Source organism: Melopsittacus undulatus, chromosome 9 (assembly GCF_012275295.1).
Source record: "Melopsittacus undulatus isolate bMelUnd1 chromosome 9, bMelUnd1.mat.Z, whole genome shotgun sequence".
NCBI classification, from domain to species: Eukaryota; Metazoa; Chordata; class Aves; order Psittaciformes; family Psittaculidae; genus Melopsittacus; species Melopsittacus undulatus.
Genome location: NC_047535.1, coordinates 24,611,615 through 24,629,622, shown reverse-complemented (window position 1 = coordinate 24,629,622; position 18,008 = coordinate 24,611,615). Strand labels below are relative to the sequence as shown.

Here is an 18,008-nt window from a genome sequence, read left to right as displayed (position 1 = left end):
CAGAATTGCACATCTGGGGCTGATTGTCCTGGCTGATAGTGTTGTGCTTTTTAAATATCCTTTTAAAGCAACTACCACTTAGAATTTAGCAAAATGGAAGAACACGGAGGGGAAAAGTGTGTGAAATGTGGGTGGAGCTAGAGAGTATTGGAGGGGCAAGGTTAATGCAGTTGGTGTATAAAAATGTACAAACTGGATGTGGAGAAAACCCCCATCATCTATGATTACTCTTCCATCTTTGAGAAAATAGGACTTGCACCTAGACTAAAACCAGCTGGCTTTGCAGATACTAGTAGAAGGGGAAGAAAAGATGAAATTATTTTCTTAAACTAGAATTATAGGAAATAAAGTAAAATTGTACAGCCTCCCATATGAAGATGAGCTAAAAATCTTGGGGCTGCCTGGAGAAGGCTACATGGTGAATGCTCCATCTCTGGCACTGTTCAAGGCCAGGTTAGGCACAGCCTTGGGTGACCTGTTCTAGCAGGAGGTGTCCCTGTACATGGCAAGGGGTTAGAACTGGATGATCTTATGGTCCTTTCCAACCCAAACCATTCTATGATTCTGAACTGCACAATTTTGACCTCAGCATACACTTGTGTGTAATATACGATAGGTGAAAGTGCTCTTGGAGGGTCTTTAATTTCTTACGTTTGTTTTTGTTACGTTGGAGAGTTTTAACTCTGAGCTAAATCCTGAGCAGTCTGTTGCATGTTACAGACAGTAACAGATGCAGGCACTAAATTATCTTTTATACTAAGCATCTGCCTTGGTTTGAGCAATAAATGTGCAAAATGCAAAGAATTGGAAGAGAAATCTATCTGGCAAAGAGGGTGGATTTATTTGTTATATTTATTCGTGATTAAGGGAAAATAACTTTGCAGGTAGTGAATCTGCATTAAATCATGGACTTTGGATTCCAGCAGCGTACAAGCACTAATTCCCTTGTTTTCACTCACCAGTAAACAACTGTGACAGGACAAAACCAACATTTTGGTTTACTACATCTTAAATTACTACAGTTCATTTGTCAAACCCCTTGATTATACAGCAGTTGTGATTTCTGGTGTTAAGTGTCTTGGCAGAAGACAGCATATAGTGACTGCAGACAGGAAAATGGTTTTCCATATGGACAGTTCCTATAGGAATCTTCTGTAGCATTTATATTGTGTGTGTGTGTATTTCATTCAAACACACCAGTTGTTTCCCAGTCCTTCCATGATGTGCAGCTTACCGTGTAAACACATTTAATCCACCATCCATCTGAAACCCTGAGTTGTGGAGTGTTAAGACTTCTTTTCCTACTGCGGGTTGCAAAGTTTGAATAGAGCAGCTTGTCATTTTGAGCACCGCCCTTCTTGCTCAGGCAAAGGTACAATGTAGAACTCCTTAGCTGTCAGCTCCTGATGCAGAGTGATGTATCGGGAAGCTTTCTTTGTGTGGGAGATCACAAATTTCTCCGTGAATTCACTCTTGCTCATTTGCTGTTTCCCAAGGGTGGTCAGGATGCTGTTAATGAATGCCAGTGCATATGTGTAGCAGTTGTGGGCTTTTTCATCATACCTAGGGAAAAAACTCATTAGTAACTTAGCACTATCCATTAACTGCTGCACATGGAGGTATGTTTTACTGAGTGAAATAAGGAAGCACATGCTCTTCCAAGAACTGCTGCCACTTTCATTTAATGCGGGTGCTTCTGTTCTCTTCGTTGCAAATTGTAGGTTGTACTTTCCAGCCAGTGATACTAGAAACTGTAAGCATCAAAAATACCTCTAACAGAGACAGCTGCAGACTGTAATAACAAAAAATAACAAGTCATTATTTTTTATACTTACTTGGCTTTTACCTTGTTAACCTTTGCTCTCCCATGTATTGTTACTGTTATCTTGTACACATCTTCCTGCAGCAGTCATGTTAATTGTGTGCCACCATGTGCACTTCCTTTAGCAGGGCATTAACTTGGAAGCTTACTCAAAATCAAGTGAATTCTATCACTCATATGTTGATACAGTTGCTATACAGTGTGCCAGTTACACAGGGACAGAAATACTAACTGAATAGGAGGAGTAGCCAGTTAAAATGTTCTTGCCTTGTTTTCCCTCCTGCTACCCTAACCTTGGAGCATATACCATCCAGTAAACGAAGAACAGTCCAGAACATCAGAATTAGGCTTAGCGTGAACCTAAAGGAATTACAGGATTAGTTTACTGTAGCTCCTGTACATATAAAACAAATAAAGGAGAGGATTTAACATCAGTTTAGTGGTGGCTGGTCTGTCTGTGGGGAAAGTAGATCACTTTGTCAGGAGGTGGCAGGCAGAGGGAAACAAGAGAAAAGCTTTTTAGAAGAGATGCACACATCCATCCACCTTCTACCAGTGCTTTTTGGACAGCAAGGTAATTGTAGTAGTAATGTCCCAGTGCTGGGATTGCACAGGAATCAGAGACACAAATCTCATTGAGCTTTCCAAGGTCTGTAAGCCTTTAAAAAGTCTATGTCAAATTCTTTCATCTGGTACTAAGGAGATAATATGTTAACTCTGGAATGTGATAGTCAAGCACATACTGAATTGCTAAAAAATGCTTTTAATTTGATGGGGCCTTTTTTCTATGAGATGACATCTATGTTCCTTCACCTGAACCCCTCACAGAGCTGGTGGGCTGTGTGCTGCGTGTGCTGTTCCTGATGAAAGGGCCAAGGGCTTGTGTTTTCCTGGGGAGCCCTTGGAGATGTGGCAGTGTTTGCGCAGGGCTGTGCAGCTGGGAACACTGTCACCAGGCATTGGCTTCAAGGAGAGCTGCAGAGTGACCATTCTCACTGGAACTCTTGGTTCAATTCAAAAGATGGGGAAGTTCTGTATTTAACTCTCTTCAAGGCAATGTTAGGAACCAGCTGGAAGAGCTGGCAATGAGCCTGAGCGTGGTTCCCAGTGCTGATCATCACTGACAACCATGAAGTCATCTGGGTTTAAGAGCTGGGCAAGAATCCCATCAGTGTGGTCAGAAATGCAAACAGACCCAATACTGTTGAAACCTAGAAGAAATACAGAGTTTTGCCTGGACTTCTCTGCTTCTCTCCTCAGCAGCACACTCAAGGTAATGCCTCACTAAACTCCTTTTGGTCTGGTGGGGAGAGGGGTGTTCAGGAAAATTCCTTTGTTGCTGAAGAAAACTTCCCTGAAAGGATCTCTGATTTTAGAGCTTTAGAATTCCAGCAAATGAGTTGTTATTTACAGCTTAAAAATACTCCCCTTCTGCTAGGCAGGGCCAGTGAATGTCAAGGCAGCATCAGTGAGGCTGCTCTGCTAGCAATGTGTGTCCTGAAGGAGCAAGGAACCACAAGCCTCCCAAAGCCCAGAACAGAACAGCCCAATTTATCATCCCAGACTGAAAACCACATTGCATTGTCTTTACCACGGCACACCTGTCAGGAAGCCAGGCCTCTCGCACCGAAAATTCCTCTAGGAGCTTATCCCACTGCTCAAGGAGCTCGAACATGTCCGGCTGTACCAGTGGGATACTGATGCACTGTTCCCATCCAGTTTCATCTCTGTGGATGCCCTCTTCATCATAATTATACACCACTCCTGAAAGTACAAAGCAGTACTGTCAGGAGGTGCTGCAGAATGGGAGCCATCATCCCACCTCCTGTATTAAGTTATGGAACCTACTGCTACTTTTCCATCTGGCCATTCTTTCCCAGAGTATTCCACAACTTCCTATCAGTGGCTTTCTGAGGCTAGAGAATAGAAAATGCAGTCCTTGCCTTAATCAAAACCTGTTCTTAATCTTACAATGTCTTTCTGGATGTCTTCTGATACTGAAAAGAACTTAGGCCAACCAAGCTTCTTTCCTAAGCCCCCAAATCAGGCCATGTGTATATGAAATAACTATCTGAAGTGAGGTTTTGCAGAGCGGGCCTGCTCTGGGAGAACCTGATCTGATTTTTAATGTGGCTTGTTAAAGTCTGGGGGGGTTTAATTAGGGGGTGTTTAGAAAATAGCAGAAACTGTGTTTCCTGTATCAAGAGCGATGGCTCTGACATAACCATCACACCATGTGGATCACCTGGCGTGGAGGAGTTAAGGCTGAGCTGGGCATGTGGACTAAACACAAGGTATGCCCAAGGGCAGTCGTCTGTAAGGCAATCACAAAGTACTTTTACCGGTACTATTGGTTATTCCAACGTGAAGATCAGAGCTCCCATCATAGCCTCTGAAAGAAAGACACAAGGATGTGAGTGTGGGTGTGAGCATCGCCTGTCCCTGGTACAGTCTCCTTCCCAGAGCAGGGGCCAGGGCCTAAGAACCAGAGAACCGTGGGATCCCATCCTGGCTTGGGTTGGAGGGACCTTAAAGCTCACCCAGTTCCAAACCCTGCCACAGGCAGGGACACCTTCCACTGGAGCAGATTGCTCCAAGCCCCTGTGTCCAACCTGGCCTTGAACACTGCCAGGGATGGGGCAGCCACAGCTTCTCTGGGCACCCTGTGCCAGGGCCCCAGCACCCTCACAGGGAAGAGCTTCTGCCTAAGAGCTCATCTCAGTCTCCCCTGTTCTGGCACGTTCAAGCCATTCCCCTTGACCTGTCCCTACATCCCTTGTCCCAAGCCCCTCTCCAGGTTTCCTGCAGCCCCTTTAGGCACTGGAGCTGCTCTCAGGTCTCCCTTTCCGGACCCGTCTCTCCCCCCGCCCGGCTCCCCGCAGGGCCGGCTCCCCGTGACCCGCCCGGTACCGGAAGCCGTCTCTCGGCGCCGCGGCCCGCAGCAGGAAGCTCCGTTGCTGGCGGTGTCCGTGCCGGAAGGGGCTGGGCACGCGCAGGGGCGCGCCCTGCAGCCCGCTCGGCAGGGGGCGGCTGCACGCGGGGCAGCGGGGCGGCGCGCGCCGGCAGAAGATGGCGGACCCGCAGTGCACCACCCGCAGAATGGCGGCCTCCGCCATGGCGCCGCTCCGCCTCCCCCGCCGCCCCTCTATGGTACGGCCGAGCGTCGCTCTAGCCTGCCCAGCCCCGCCGCGCCTCGGTGGTGTGGTGCGCCGCTGAATAGCGTCCGGGAGGGGGGCGGTGCCGCGGCCTCTTGGCTCCGCCCTTCCTTCGCCTTTCCGGCCCGGCGGAGCGGAGCGGGGCAGGATGAGCACGAAGCAGGTGACGTGCAGGTGAGCGCCGCCGCCCGCCCCGCCCGAGGCCTGCGCCCAGCGGCGCACGGGCCGCGGAGCCCCCCCCGGCGCGGGCCCGGCAGCGCAGCGGAGCGCGCTCCGCTCCAGGCGGGTGGGGAGCGGGGCCCGCGTGCGGGCCGGGACGTGTGACCGAGCCCTGGGGCCGGAGCGGGCCCGGAAGCCGCGGGTCCCCGTTCCCCCGCTGACGCCGCGCTCCCCGCAGGTACTACGTGCAGGGAGTGTGCCGCGAGGGGAGCAAGTGCCTGTTCTCGCACGATCTCTCCAGCAGCAAGTCCTCCACCATCTGCAAGTACTACCAGAAGGGGCAGTGCGCCTATGGAGCCCGCTGCAGGTAGGACCCGGCGCCTTCCCAGCACCGGCGGGGGGAGAACCGGTTGTAACAGCTGCTGGCAGTGAGTTTGGAACGGCAGGAACCAGAGAGGGGGGCAGGATGGCAAAGGGAATGAAGCGGTGTATTCCATACGTGCTTTTCCTCGCAGTACCGCAGCCAGTGGGGCAGCGCAGGGGTTTCCGTGCACTCCCTGTGGAAAGCTGAAACTTCTGAGGTCCGGTGGTTAAAACTTCTCGAGAAACGCTTTAGCAAATACCCCTCGTTAGTTCCTGTTGTTACAGCCTAGCCTGGGGAGAAATGTGGGTCGTGGATGAGGAGCTGGTGCTGTGGGGCAGCGCTGTCACTGCAGCAGCCCCATTACAGCACTGCATGTGTGGTCCTGCCGCGGGCTGCCCCTCATGGGGATGAGATGGATGCAGACTGAACCCTAGCGATGGTCGCTGTTGTACTCGAGCTGCGTTGCTGGAGGTCACAGCGGTGGTTCACGTGCAGGGCAGGTCTGTGGGCACAGGCAGGCCCAGGTGCAGGGCTGTAGGCAGATGCGGAGGTATTTCTGTTCCCATCAGTGCTCGGGTATGTCCCTGGCTTTGCTGAACCGGCCCCTTCACTGCCCCATGACCCTGCTCTGCTGCAGGAGTTTGTCCTGAGCTGCTCTGAGCCCTTTCCTAGCGGCATCTCCTGCTGCCTGTGCTCCGCTGGCAGAGCACGAAGTCCCAGTGCCGCTGCTCGCAGGGGATACCCAGATCACAAAATGCCACTGGTCCCACATGGAGCTTTGATGTGAGAGGTGCCAGAAGCCTGTATGGAGAGAGGTGACAGGGCTGAACTGAACGTGCACATAAATAGTGTTCTTCCAGCTGTGCTGGGTGTCTCTGGAGAGGGAAATAAAGCTCTGCTTTTGAAGCCATCTGCTTTTAGAGGCTGAGGAACCTTTCAGTCTGGCTTCCGAAGTGGCTGAGCAGTTCAGGTGACTTGTCAGAACAGCCCTTTAAAAACAAAAGCAGCTTTTCAGGTCAGTTTTGTTTGTCCTGACACCAGTTCCAGGCTGTTAGGCAGGTACAGTCACACAGGTTCAGCTCTCACTCTGTCTCTCCATGGCAGGTACAGTCACACCAGATTCATCTCTCTCACTGCCCTGTCTCTATAGGGCAGGTACAGTCACACAGGTTCAGCTCTCACTGCTCTGTCTCTCCATGGCAGGTACGATCACACCCGGCTCCCTCCGCCGGGGGGAGCAGCAGCCGCTGCCCCCCCTGCCCCACTGGCAGCACCGCAGGGCCCCCGGCATCCGCCTGAGCCCAGCACCCCGGTCACCAGGAGCAAACGGCACGAGGCTGGCAAGAGGGAGAAGAAGACACTGGTGCTGAGGGACAGAAGTGAGTGGGAGCAGTACTGGGCTCGTCCTCGCTCTGTGAGGGTGCTGGGTTCTGCTTCTCCTTTTATTGCTTGAGGCTTGCTGAGAGGAGCAGATGGACATAATCCCAGATGAGGCCTGGTTCCTGGGAACACTTCTGCCTGTCAGTGCTGTAATGGCTTTCTCCAGCCGGCTGGGTTCTGACCTGGTGTTCCTGAAGGGTTGCTTTTGTCTGGGGGGATTTTTTGTCTGGGGCCTGTGGCTGCCCCATCCCTGGCAGTGCTCAAGGCCAGGTTGGACACAGGGGCTTGGAGCAAGCTGCTCTAGTGAAAGGTGTCCTGCCCATGGCAGAGGTTGGAGCTGGATGAGCTTTAAGGTCCCTTTAACCCAAACCAGCCGGGGGTTTTGTTCACAACAAACCACATTTTGCTCTCGATGTGAGGGCGTTTGAAAGGCTGAGAAGCAGGGCCATGGTGCCTGTCTCGTGCTCGGTGGAGGTTGTGCCAGCGCTCAGGAACACAAACGTGGAAGCACCTATCATGCTTCCATCACCCATCATGATGGCAGGGAGCCCCCGCCACCTGCACACCACTTCTGCCTCTTCTCAGTGATGGCATCTTGAAGTCGACCTTTTCAGGAGGCAGCTTGTGCCAGCTGCTGTGGTTTGTGAGCCAGAGATGAGGTTTGCTTGAAGAGAAAAGGGCTTTTTTCTTAAAAAGAAAGGTTAGGTTTGGAAAGGGAGTACATGGAGCCTCCTGTGGAGTATCTCGTACGGCTCATACCTTTCTCTCCCCTAAGATCTGTGTGGCTTGACGGAAGAGAAGCACAAACCCAGTGCCACAGGAGATGTGGTGTGCTGCAGTGACCAAAATGATAATGTGGAAGTGAAGCCCCATTCCTACCTGGAAGCTATTTGCAGCGGGCTGGAGGAGCCGGTGGCTGGAGGCTCCTGTGCTGATGCAGAGCAGTTGTGTCCCTATGCTGCAGCGGGTGCCTGCCACTTCGGAGAGCGCTGCCTCTACATTCATGGGGACGTGTGTGAGATATGTGGGCTGCAAGTCCTCCACCCCTTCAACCAGGAGCAGAGGAAGGCTCACGATATGGTAAGAGTGACCTGAGATTCATGTGGGATTTGCTTTGCTCACTGCAAGGTTTGGTTTGTTTGCTCTAAGACTCCAGGGTGTGTTTTGCAGGAGCCTGTTGGTCCAAAGAGTTATCTCGCTATAAAATGATGCTAAGGGTGCTCTGTTCAAGCATCTGGGGCTTAATTGGTGATGCTGATGCAGACATCCTCTTATAGCAACTTCTTTTCCCATTTCATCCTTTATTGGACACTTGCCTGCAGCCTTCTCCCAGAACACGGAAGAGCTCCCTCAGGACAATGTCTTTTGCAGCTCACGTGACATCTCCATGGTGCTGTGTATGGTGGGGGAGAGGACTTGTGGGCTGCTGGTGTGTTCTGAGCTCACCTTCTGAGTCAGCTCCTCGGGTGTCTCCTCCTTGCTGTGGCTGGTGTCAGTGCAGGGTCAGGTAGAGACCGACTGAACTGAGTGCAGAGGGTTTGGAGCCGAGCTGGAGGGGCCACATGAGGAATTGGTCAGGTAAAGGTGGGCTGAAGGAGCTTCTCTTATCCCTGCCTGGCTTCCAGATTGAGGTCAGGAAGAGTTCTCAAGGCTGAGGCAGCGTCAGTGGTTACTTAATGATGAGTCTGTCCTGAGCCTGGAGCAGGACCTGAGGGGGTAGAGCTCTCTGCTGTTGGGTGGTTGGATGTCCCTGATGCTGCTGGGGAGAGCTTGCTCCTCCCCAGAGCTTGCTGGAACCTGGCAGTGTCCTGCCATCGTGGCTCGGCTCTGGCAGCAGCGGGGTACATGGGATTGAGAACATGCAGCAGCCACAATGCTGATGCCAACGTAGAATTAGTCTGTGTCCTTGTTGTGTTGTGATTTAAAGTCCTTTAGATTTACTTTACTTGTCAAGTTCTGGGTCTCTTGTAAAGTAAGAGTTAAGCATACACAGGCGTAAGCACCAGCTCACCTTGTAGTGCTGTGTGAGCGGACTGGCAGTGACTGTCCCTGTTGGATACTGTGAAGAGAGGGGCTGTAGGAAAGCCTGTAATAAGAGATGAATTCCTAGCTGGTGTAGTTTACTATGGTGAATGAGTGTGGCCTTAAGGATCAGCAGAGTAACACCTTGAGTGTGGCACCTGTGCTGGACCCTGGATGCAACCGGTTTAGGGGATGTGAAGCATCTCCTGGTGCAGTACCTGTGCCATGACTTAAATACAGAAAGGGGTGAATGACAAGCACTAGGGCCCATTCCTTTTGATACTGCTGAAGCTGCAGAGGACACTGAAGGGCTGAGATGTGGGACTGAATGTCATGTGCTTCAAACTAAATTCTGCTGATGAAGGGAAGGAATGGTACTGTTAGCGAGCATGCTGTGTTCTCCCTGCAACAGATCCCTCCCATAGACACTGTTGAGGAGCAGGCAGTGTGTGGACTGCAGTAACCAGTGATGTCTCTCTCCTGACAGATGTGCATGGCGACATTTGAGCATGACATGGAGAAGGCCTTTGCCTTTCAGGCAAGTCAGGACAAAGTGTGCAGTATCTGCATGGAAGTGGTGTATGAGAAGCCATCAGCCTCTGAGAGGAGGTTTGGGATCCTCTCAAACTGCAACCACACATACTGCTTGTCCTGCATTCGGCAGTGGAGGTGTGCCAAGCAGTTCGAGAATCCCGTCATAAAGTAAGTGGATGGTAACCAGAGTCTCCTGTCTGTGCCTGGGTCAGTGAGATGGGCTCTCTGGTGTGCTTCGACTCGTATAGAAATACAGCTGGTCACTAGGGAGTGTGTTGCTGTAAATGTTGACATAGCCATTAATAAGTTGTGAGCTCAGAAAACCCTGGTCTGAGTGCTGGCAGATTCCAGGACATGGGAGTGGGGCTGGGAGAACAGTGTTCAAGACCAGCAGGACACATGGGATGTCCCTTGGTGAGAGTTTGTTTTCTCACTGTGGTCCTGTATGGGGGAGCTTGCCCTTGGTGACAGCCCTGTCTTGTGTTGATGATGGGCAAAGTGCAACTCGTGGACTGTGAGCAGCTGAGACGTGGTGAACCTGCACCCTTCACAGTAACCCATGTGCAGGAGCAGTGCTTCCTTTTGGCTGTGCCTCTGCTGAATTACTGGGGTTTGTTCCATACTGTAATTTACTCAAGGTAACCGTCCCACTAACCACACATTTATCTGTATCTGAGCAAATGCTTCATCCTCCAGCTCTATAAAAGCTGTATTCCAAACACACTCCTCCTCAGAGGAGAGAATTTAAAACATTGAACTGGGGCTTTTCCCTTTTTTTTTGAGTATCTCTTGGAAACCTCTCCCAAGTCACAGTCATGTGGAGGGAAAGGTGGGAACTTTCTTCAGTCTCCTGCCAGCACAGATGTTTCTGCACAACTTTATCCATTTCATGGAATAATGGAGCTTCTTAGGACATGACATAACCTGTGCTGGAGCTGAGCTGTTCCCAGCCAAGTACTGGGGTGTTCTGGGGGGGTTCACTGAAAAACTGGGGTTTTTCAGTGCCCTGCAGTCTGTTTGGAGCATGGATTAAATCCCGACACAGATTCTTCTAACATGGATTAAATCCCGACACAGATGCTTCTGACATGGTTTTTCACCCTTCTCCATAACAGTGAATGTACCAGTGGTTGCAGAGTTAAGCCAAAGGATGGGCTTGGCTCAGCCTGCGGGGACACACGGTGGCTGTGGGACAGGCAGGGTCATAAAGCCTTTCCTAGGCTTGTTGAGGGACCCGAAGTTGTATGTTTGATTCTTGATCTTACTGATTCCTCATGTAGAAATCCATCCTGTAAAGCCACTGAAGGGACAGCTCATTGCTGCTGCTGGATGTCAGGTGCCATCTCAAAGGCTCAGAGACCTTTGACCTTTTCCCAGCTGTTTTGGCTTCCTGCTGCATGGGGGCTGCAGCAGTCAGGTAATGGTGCTGGTTCATCGCTGTGTGTTGGGATTAGAGTGTGCTGATGTACTGAGGAAATACCTGGGACGTTTGTCTGAGTCAAGAAACAAGCAGAAGAAAGCACAAGCTCTGGCTGCACTGAATCAGGTTATTTCAGTTGACGCTCATGACAGTGTGCACGTGTGCTGGTAGTGAGGAGGTGCCTGCATCAGCTCCCTGCCCTTCGGGAGGTGGCTGTTCCTGGCATGTTTATTGAGGAGTGTCCCTTGGGAAATAACAGGGCATTGGTGCTTTGCCTTCAGGTCTTGCCCCGAGTGCCGTGTGATCTCTGAGTTTGTCATTCCCAGCACATACTGGGTAGAAGACCAGGAGAAGAAAAATGAGCTGATTGAAGCATTTAAGCAGGGAGTGGGGTAAGTCCAGGAGCAGCAACACAATGTTTGCACTGTCCTTAAGTCAGCTGGAGTGCCTGTGCTTTTAGCTTTCTGTAAGTCCAAACCTTCCCCCAGCAAGCTCTTCATCTCTCCTAACACTTTGATTTCACTCGGTGCCAGCCACAGAAGCGTTTGTCATGTAATTATAGCTCAGAAATCAGTCAGACTCGTGGTGCTCTGAAGTGATCTCAGTTCCCTTGTCCCTTCATGCTTTTTCAGTTGCAATTCAGTCCCTTAGAATTGCCTGGAAGGAAACTTGTTAATATTACATGGAATGAAAAAATGGTAATAAGGCACTAATAAAGCTGAGCCTAATCTAGGAGCAGGGTCAGGCCAGCACAAATCCAGTCATGTGCCAGCAAAGGGGAAAAAGTCAGCCCTAGAAACCTGGAAGTCACAGACAAATCTCTTCTGCTCCTCATGTGCTGCCTGGCTGGGGTTTGGCTTTTGTTAACTGTTGGACTTGTATATCCTGGGAATGCAGGACGTATCTACCTGCTTTCATCACTGCAGATTGGGTTTACAGGGTCAGTTGCATTTGCTTTGTAGTTTCCACTGCAGATGAGTGACAACACTGGTGGACACTTAAACTATACCAGTGTTGCAGACCCTGCAGAGGAGGTGGGGAGGACCTGGTTCAATAAAAACACAGTGGTAGAAAGCAGAGGAGAGGAATGTTGCTAGAAAATAATAGTGGGTTTGTTGGGTGTGGTAAAAACACATGTGCAGGATCAGTGACAGGCCTCGAACATCCTTCACTTCCCCTATCTTAGGATGGTTTAATTCCTCTGAGTTCTGACGCTGTTCATTTACCTATTGGTTTGCTTTTGATAATCATTCCCCTCTATTTGACTGCTGTCAGCTGGGGAAGGAGCAGCCAAACCTCTCGGTGCGTTCTCATTTTGCACCCCTGAAGATGAGAGCAGCAACCCTGAGGACTGAACAGTCACTGCTTCCTTCCTACCTGCAGACAGTAACTCTCTCTTCCACTTACACCAGGAAAAAGCCCTGCAAGTACTTTGAGCAAGGGAAGGGAACGTGCCCGTTCGGAGGGAAGTGTCTTTACCTTCACGCTTACCCGGATGGGACCCGAGCCGAGCCTGAAAAGCCAAGGAAGCAGTTGAGCTCCGAGGGCACTGTGCGGGTAAGAGAGAGCTCCCCAGGATGGTTAAACCCATGGTTTGTGTGTGAAGCGTACCACATTAGTGTATCGGATGCCACAGGGCCATGGGGAAGCGAGGACAGCACCTCTGAGTTTTCCTTGAGGCAAAGGCCTGTTAGTAGGGAAGGAGAAGGCATCTCTGATTTAGTGTTTATTATTGCAGTCCTTCTCATGGCAAATCTTTCTCCAAAGGAGTCCTGCCCTTTAAAGCTTTCCCCTGCAGTGTTAAAGGTCTTGCTTGCCTGCCTCAGGTGAAAGGCACCTGGGGAGCTCATGGTGCAGGGTGGTGGCAGGGCCATGCACCAGCAGGTCGGTACAGCTGGTTTGCCTCACTGTGTGTCAGCTGTTGTGCTAGAGGTGTTGTCACTGGATGTCACTGCCAGGGTTGTCAGGAGCATTAGTGCAGACTCAGCTCTTGAGGGTCAACTTTGGGCTTGCTTTAATGAAGAAATAAGACTGAGAAGGGACAATATTTTGGTGGAACTGTGACAAGAGCTTCTTCTGTTGCAGTTCTTCAATTCTGTTCGCCTGTGGGACTTCATTGAAGACAGAGAGAGCAGGAGTGTGCCCAGCACCGACACAGATGTCGCTGAACTGGGAGAACTGTTCATGCACCTCTCGGGGGGCGATGAGGACTCTTCTACTTCACAATAAAGAGGATGGCAGGTGCTTCTGCCTATAGCAATCCAGCTATTTATTTAGTGCTGCTTTGACTTTATACAGCACAGTTAGGAGGAGTGTGCCCTGGGGTGGATTTGTGCAGTCCTGGTGAGGTTTGCAGGTTGGTTTTGTGTGGCAACAGAAATACCAAAATATATTTAAAAAAGATGAATTGGTTGCATGGGAAACAGAATCCCTTAAACCCAAGAGGGTTTTCTCCCTCTTTGGCCTAAGAGATGCTACCCTGGGAGCTGAGTGGCAGTGAAAATAGAGCTCCTCCCTTACCTTTTAAAGCTTAAGCTGTTAAAAACTGTTGCTAAATCAATTTAGGGTTTAACTTGTGTTGGTTTTGGTTTTCACACTAAACCAACTGCGTAGGTACAAAATCCCACTGGAAATAATGGTCAGCAAAGCTTTTTCTTCCTTAAAAAGAAGATTTAAGAACTAACACATACCTCAAAGTAGTACCCAGAGTTCAGAGTAAAGTCAGAGCAGTGCCAGAGTCACAACAGATGGTGACATTGAGCCTGCAGCACAACCTGGATTCTGGAAGCTCTGATGAGAGGAAGGAGTTAGGAGCAGCAACAGTGGCAACAGCAATAGTGACACTGCTGTTCAGTTTAACTACTTCAGATGTCTTTAACTGGGAACCCTTGATTCCCTTCACTGAAGTAGCCTGAGTTAAGTAACTACATTTTCAGTGATCCTATAGATACAAGTATACAGTGTAAGCTATTTCAATTAGGAGCAGGTAGTTTTAACTCCCTGCTTTCTTAACTGTGTGGTTGACACCCAGTTAGGATTCCCCATCCCCACCTGTCTCTAGCACAGGGTAGGGATGCTGTGAAGCTCCAGGACAGTCCCACTTCCACACAGGTCCTGTCCAAACCCACGGACACTGTCAGTAAAGCCCCATCAGAAGTTCAGGCATTGCCCTCAAGGGATGTGCCAAGGCTGAGTTAAGGGCAGTGGTGTGAGGGATCAGGGCACATCTCTTCTGAGTTATGGAGCTGCTGCTGAATCCCATTTTTGTTCAGAATTGTATTGCAAAGGCTTTGAGCAGAAGCAGTTTGATGGTGAAATTTGATATAGGAAGTTAATGCTGTGAAGCCATTTGTACTAACTTGGCAGTTCAGCTGAAATGGCTCCTGAGCAATACAGCAGGAAACCAGCGGGGTGCAAGCAGCGACCTCTTAAGCCCCTGTAGCAGATGGTCTTAAAATCAGCAGAGGCCCAGTGTGGACAAAACTCACACCCTTGAAGGCCTGCTGTTGGCTTAAAGACTCGCGCATTGCTGACAGGTCAGTTGCTAAGACAACAGAAGTTATCTGTACTGTGAAGCAGTGTATTCAGAGACACTTGGGCAAAAGCCTCACATCAGCATTGCTAGTGGGGCACTGCTCAGACGGCTGAAAATGGGGATCTATGTCCCTGTCACAAAGCAAACAGCAGAACCTTCAGCTGGAGTTCAGACATTTTAAATGGCACCAAATTAATGACTCTAGCATTACCAGTTTCCTCCATGGGTTGGCATTTCTGGGTCAGAGCTGAGGAGCCTCCTGCATTTCCCTGAGGGGTCCAGCAGAAGAGGGAGAACTCATCCCATCTCTGCTGCCAACAGCTCCCTCCCCGTGACCACACACAGGTTGCTCTGGTTCTGACCCAGGAAATGGAACTTTTCCACAGTTATTTCCCCCCTGAGGTTAATTTTTCACAGTGCTTATTGCAGAGTCAGGCCTCAGGTTTGCAGTCTGTGACTGCTTACTGATCAGTGCTCATAAAGGTACAGAGAGGCATGTGAGTGGTGTTCTTCATCACCAATCACAAAGGTGAGGAAAAGAAAATAAAATACACCCCGAAGAAGTCAATGGAGGGGATGTGCTTTACCTTAAATGAGACATTCCTGGTTTCCCGTGCCTCACGAAGACATGAACCAGGTAGCAGCAGTCTGAGATTAAAAAGACAACTTGTTTTTCAAAGCTACACAGGAACAACATAAAAGTTTTAATTGAACATAATCTGTATTAAAAATAGGGATTAATCATTTCTTTTCGACCTAAAGTAGCAGCAGCTGTATGTGATTTATTCTTGTTCTTCAACTACTCTATATTATAATGAAGGTAATATGAGAGATAAATAATATTTAGAGAGGTGTGCACAGAGAAAGCCACAGATTCCCAAGCTTCCATGTCAGGAATGGACGCTTGGCTTCCATTCTTTCCCTAGTAAACATATTTAAACAGAACGCTATAGAGTTTCTTAGATTAACCCACCCCATTTTTTGTCAGCTGTGGAGTTCAGCCATGACAGAACACTCACTTGGACCTAAGCAAACAGGAAGGCCACAGAAGATGAAACACAGCGAAACTGGTGCCGTGCAACAGCTTCATCATCCAGCAGTGCAGTACCTGAACCAGTTGATGCTGTTGAGAAGCTGTTGCTGTAAAAACCATCCTGCAATGGAAGTGACTGCAAACCTGGGGGTGGCCGTCTCAAATGTTTTTACTTAAACTGCTTTTAAAACAATCATTCTGAATGTCATTTTCTGAGTTGTTCCAATCTAGCTGTACATGTCAGAGCAATGGATTACTGCATTAAAGGATGACACTGAATCTTCAACCTAAAATTTAATTTATTTTATTAAAATAAGATAATCAGAGGAACCTTGGCTTACAATAAATGTATTTTCTCAGGAGCAATAAAAACAAAATTAAAACCCAAATCAGCAAGAAAAACTGTATATGCTCAGTTTCCTCTTGATAGTGCATCTCTTGGACAACAGCTTCAGATGGGATGAAGACTATGCTCATTTTGCAGAAGTATAAGGAGAGTGTTAATGAGCCTGTTCTCAGCCACAAAAGCCTGGCTTTCCGTACTTCCCACCTCACTGGGCTGCAGGAAACAAGTCCATAGTACCAAAGTAAGCTGCTTAAGTTACTGAGGATGACCATAGCAAGACTGGCTAGCTTCCTTCTCTGAGCAGAAAAATTCAGAATATATTCCATTCTTTTGCAAGAGTTTCTCTTCTATGTGCAAAACTATTGCAAAACTATTTAGTGTTGAATTAGCATTTTAACTTATTTCATTGGCTTGGTGAAAGCTCTTAGGCAGGAGCTGATTTCCAGAAAGTTTTTTCCTCTTCCCTCAGTCTTGTTTGCAGATACCCATGTCAGGAGGACTCCCCCAGCCTGCAGTGGCACATCGAAGAGCACCAGAACACATCATCTCTCTGAGGTGAGCCATCCTTGCTGTAAAGAACACCAATTTACCAACAGATTCAAATCAATCCAGAAACACTGCCAAAGAAACAGCCATCACTTCTGGGTATGGGAAAAATAAGGCTCAAGTGCATCTATTAAAAAAATAGTAATAGATCTCTTGATTTATAGTCTGTTAACTATCCCAGTAAAAGAAACTGTAGAAAAAGGCAAGGTGGAGCTGTGTCCCTGCAGGGTAAGAACTGCAGACATCCTTAGCAGCTTGTTCTTAAAACTGGGAGGCAGATGATCCTGCTGGCACTGATCCTGTACACTGAGGCATTAAAAGCACAACTTCTGTTACTTCTGTTCCTTTCCCAGCACTGGAGAGGACGAGGGAAGGGGACCATGATCCTAAAACACGGGCAGTCTCGTGGATGTTAATGTGCATGAATTTATGTCCTCTGTGTGGGCAGCACGGTGCAGAGATGGTTCGGAAGCGCTCCGGTTGATTTTGGGTAAAGAATGTTGCAACAATTCAATGGACGACAGTATCTGAAGGAAATAACATAACATTAAAACAAGGCTTGTTAGACAAGCAGCTCTTTATACTTAAAAGTCTTAAATCAGAGAATCCCAGCCGACTTTGTGGTGGAAGAGATTAAAGTTCCTCCAGCTCCAACCCCTGCCACAGGCAGGGACACCTTCCACTAAAGCAGGTTGCTCTGAGCCCGTGTCCAACCTGGCCTTGAACACTGTGCCAGGGATGGGGCAGCCACAGCTTCTCTGGGCACCCTGTGCCAGCGCCTCAGCACCCTCACGGGGAAGAGCTGCCTAAGAGCTCATCTCAGTCTCCCCTGTTCTGGCAGGTTAAAGCCATTCCCCTTTCTTACACCTTTTAGTATATATTCTAAGAGCAACAGCATACTGTGTGGACGCTCTGGAAACAACACTCTAGGAATACTCCAGTGTGAATAACCAAACTCTGCCACAGTTTCATTGCCACGTGGGGTCTCACTAAGTTTCAGAGGATGGGAGGATACTTTCTGTTAGCCCCCAGACATTATGATTAATTAACTTGCATCTGTGCACTCCATGAGTGATAGGGAGAGAACTGCATACTCTCCCTAACAGTTTGTTTCCAACACATGTAGAAAGAACTCTTTAAACAACAAAAGCTGTACTTGATTGTAAGAGCAAGTTATTCTTCCAAAATCTGCTGATATTTAATTCCAGCTACTTAAAGGTACCTTCATCATCTTCATAGCAACATGAAAAGGTAAAGTATGCTTGGTAAAAACACCTAAAATTGCTACATGAATTTACATCCCTCAGTAGATTTTGTCTGTGTCTTCCCCGTTGTAGGGCAGGAAAGGGAATGTTCTCATTTCCCTCAAACCTACACTAAAGTAAGATGTAAATACAGAGATTATGTTAGGGCTTTTTTTTTGGCTTATCTCTAAAACGGGTCAGCTGTTGAAAGCAAACTGCTCCAGGGTAAGCCCAAGACTGCTTCAGTCTGCACATGTAGTATTGTTTTAGTGACCCTTATGTACAGTCAGAATTACAAACTGCCTAAGGGAGCTTGGCTATGAGAAATACACATATGAATAAAGACAAAAAAAGGAAGCAGGTACACTTTATATAAACCAAACCCTCCAACTATGTAGAATGCTTTATGTGCTAATGGCTATTCACAAAATACTCTGAAACTCAGATG

The 18,008-nt window shown here is 48.7% G+C and overlaps 3 protein-coding genes across 8 annotated transcripts in view; 1 reads left to right on the top strand and 2 right to left on the bottom strand.

Annotated features, from left to right (window-relative positions):
- Positions 1-834: 834 nt before the first annotated feature.
- MKRN2OS (MKRN2 opposite strand) lies at positions 835-5,026 on the bottom strand. Its single transcript, XM_034066489.1, has 4 exons — positions 4,733-5,026; positions 4,165-4,214; positions 3,424-3,586; positions 835-1,563 (listed from the first exon to the last, which is right to left on the bottom strand). Exons 1-4 carry the CDS (start codon positions 4,936-4,938, stop codon positions 1,338-1,340), a joined length of 645 nt encoding a protein of 214 aa, XP_033922380.1. The 5' UTR covers positions 4,939-5,026; the 3' UTR covers positions 835-1,337.
- Positions 4,851-15,754, top strand: MKRN2 (makorin ring finger protein 2). 2 transcript variants are annotated; one of them, XM_034066488.1, is made up of 9 exons: positions 4,851-5,151; positions 5,375-5,503; positions 6,704-6,879; positions 7,656-7,960; positions 9,390-9,604; positions 11,138-11,248; positions 12,269-12,413; positions 12,942-13,097; positions 15,380-15,754. In XM_034066488.1, exons 1-8 carry the CDS (start codon positions 5,126-5,128, stop codon positions 13,083-13,085), a joined length of 1,251 nt encoding a protein of 416 aa, XP_033922379.1. In that variant the 5' UTR covers positions 4,851-5,125; the 3' UTR covers positions 13,086-13,097; positions 15,380-15,754. The 2 variants fall into 2 exon arrangements, with proteins under 2 accessions (XP_033922379.1, XP_033922378.1); XM_034066487.1 differs by having other exon boundaries at positions 12,942-15,710.
- RAF1 (Raf-1 proto-oncogene, serine/threonine kinase) overlaps positions 15,706-18,008 on the bottom strand; it is a 43,188-nt gene continuing 40,885 nt past the window's right edge. For 3 of the 5 annotated variants that reach the window (XM_034066484.1, XM_034066486.1, XM_031049176.1), the window contains one exon: positions 16,703-16,843. In XM_034066484.1, the coding sequence (XP_033922375.1) occupies positions 16,703-16,843 (141 nt within the window). Of the gene's footprint in view, positions 16,844-18,008 lie in introns of all 5 variants that reach the window. The other 2 variants (XM_005149372.3, XM_034066485.1) reach the window with 2 other exon arrangements.

Excerpts from the sequence above, each read along its gene's own strand:
- MKRN2OS (XM_034066489.1), bottom strand. The coding sequence starts at position 4,938 with ATGGCGGAGGCCGCCATTCTGCGGGTGGTGCACTGCGGGTCCGCCATC. Across the intron at positions 4,215-4,732 it reads GCGCCGAGAGACGGCTTCCG|AGGCTATGATGGGAGCTCTG; the intron begins GTACCGGGCGGG and ends TCTTTCTTTCAG. Across the intron at positions 3,587-4,164 it reads TGGAATAACCAATAGTACCG|GAGTGGTGTATAATTATGAT; the intron begins GTAAAAGTACTT and ends TTGTACTTTCAG.
- MKRN2 (XM_034066488.1), top strand. The coding sequence starts at position 5,126 with ATGAGCACGAAGCAGGTGACGTGCAG. Across the intron at positions 5,152-5,374 it reads ACGAAGCAGGTGACGTGCAG|GTACTACGTGCAGGGAGTGT; the intron begins GTGAGCGCCGCC and ends CGCTCCCCGCAG. Across the intron at positions 5,504-6,703 it reads GCCTATGGAGCCCGCTGCAG|GTACGATCACACCCGGCTCC; the intron begins GTAGGACCCGGC and ends TCTCCATGGCAG.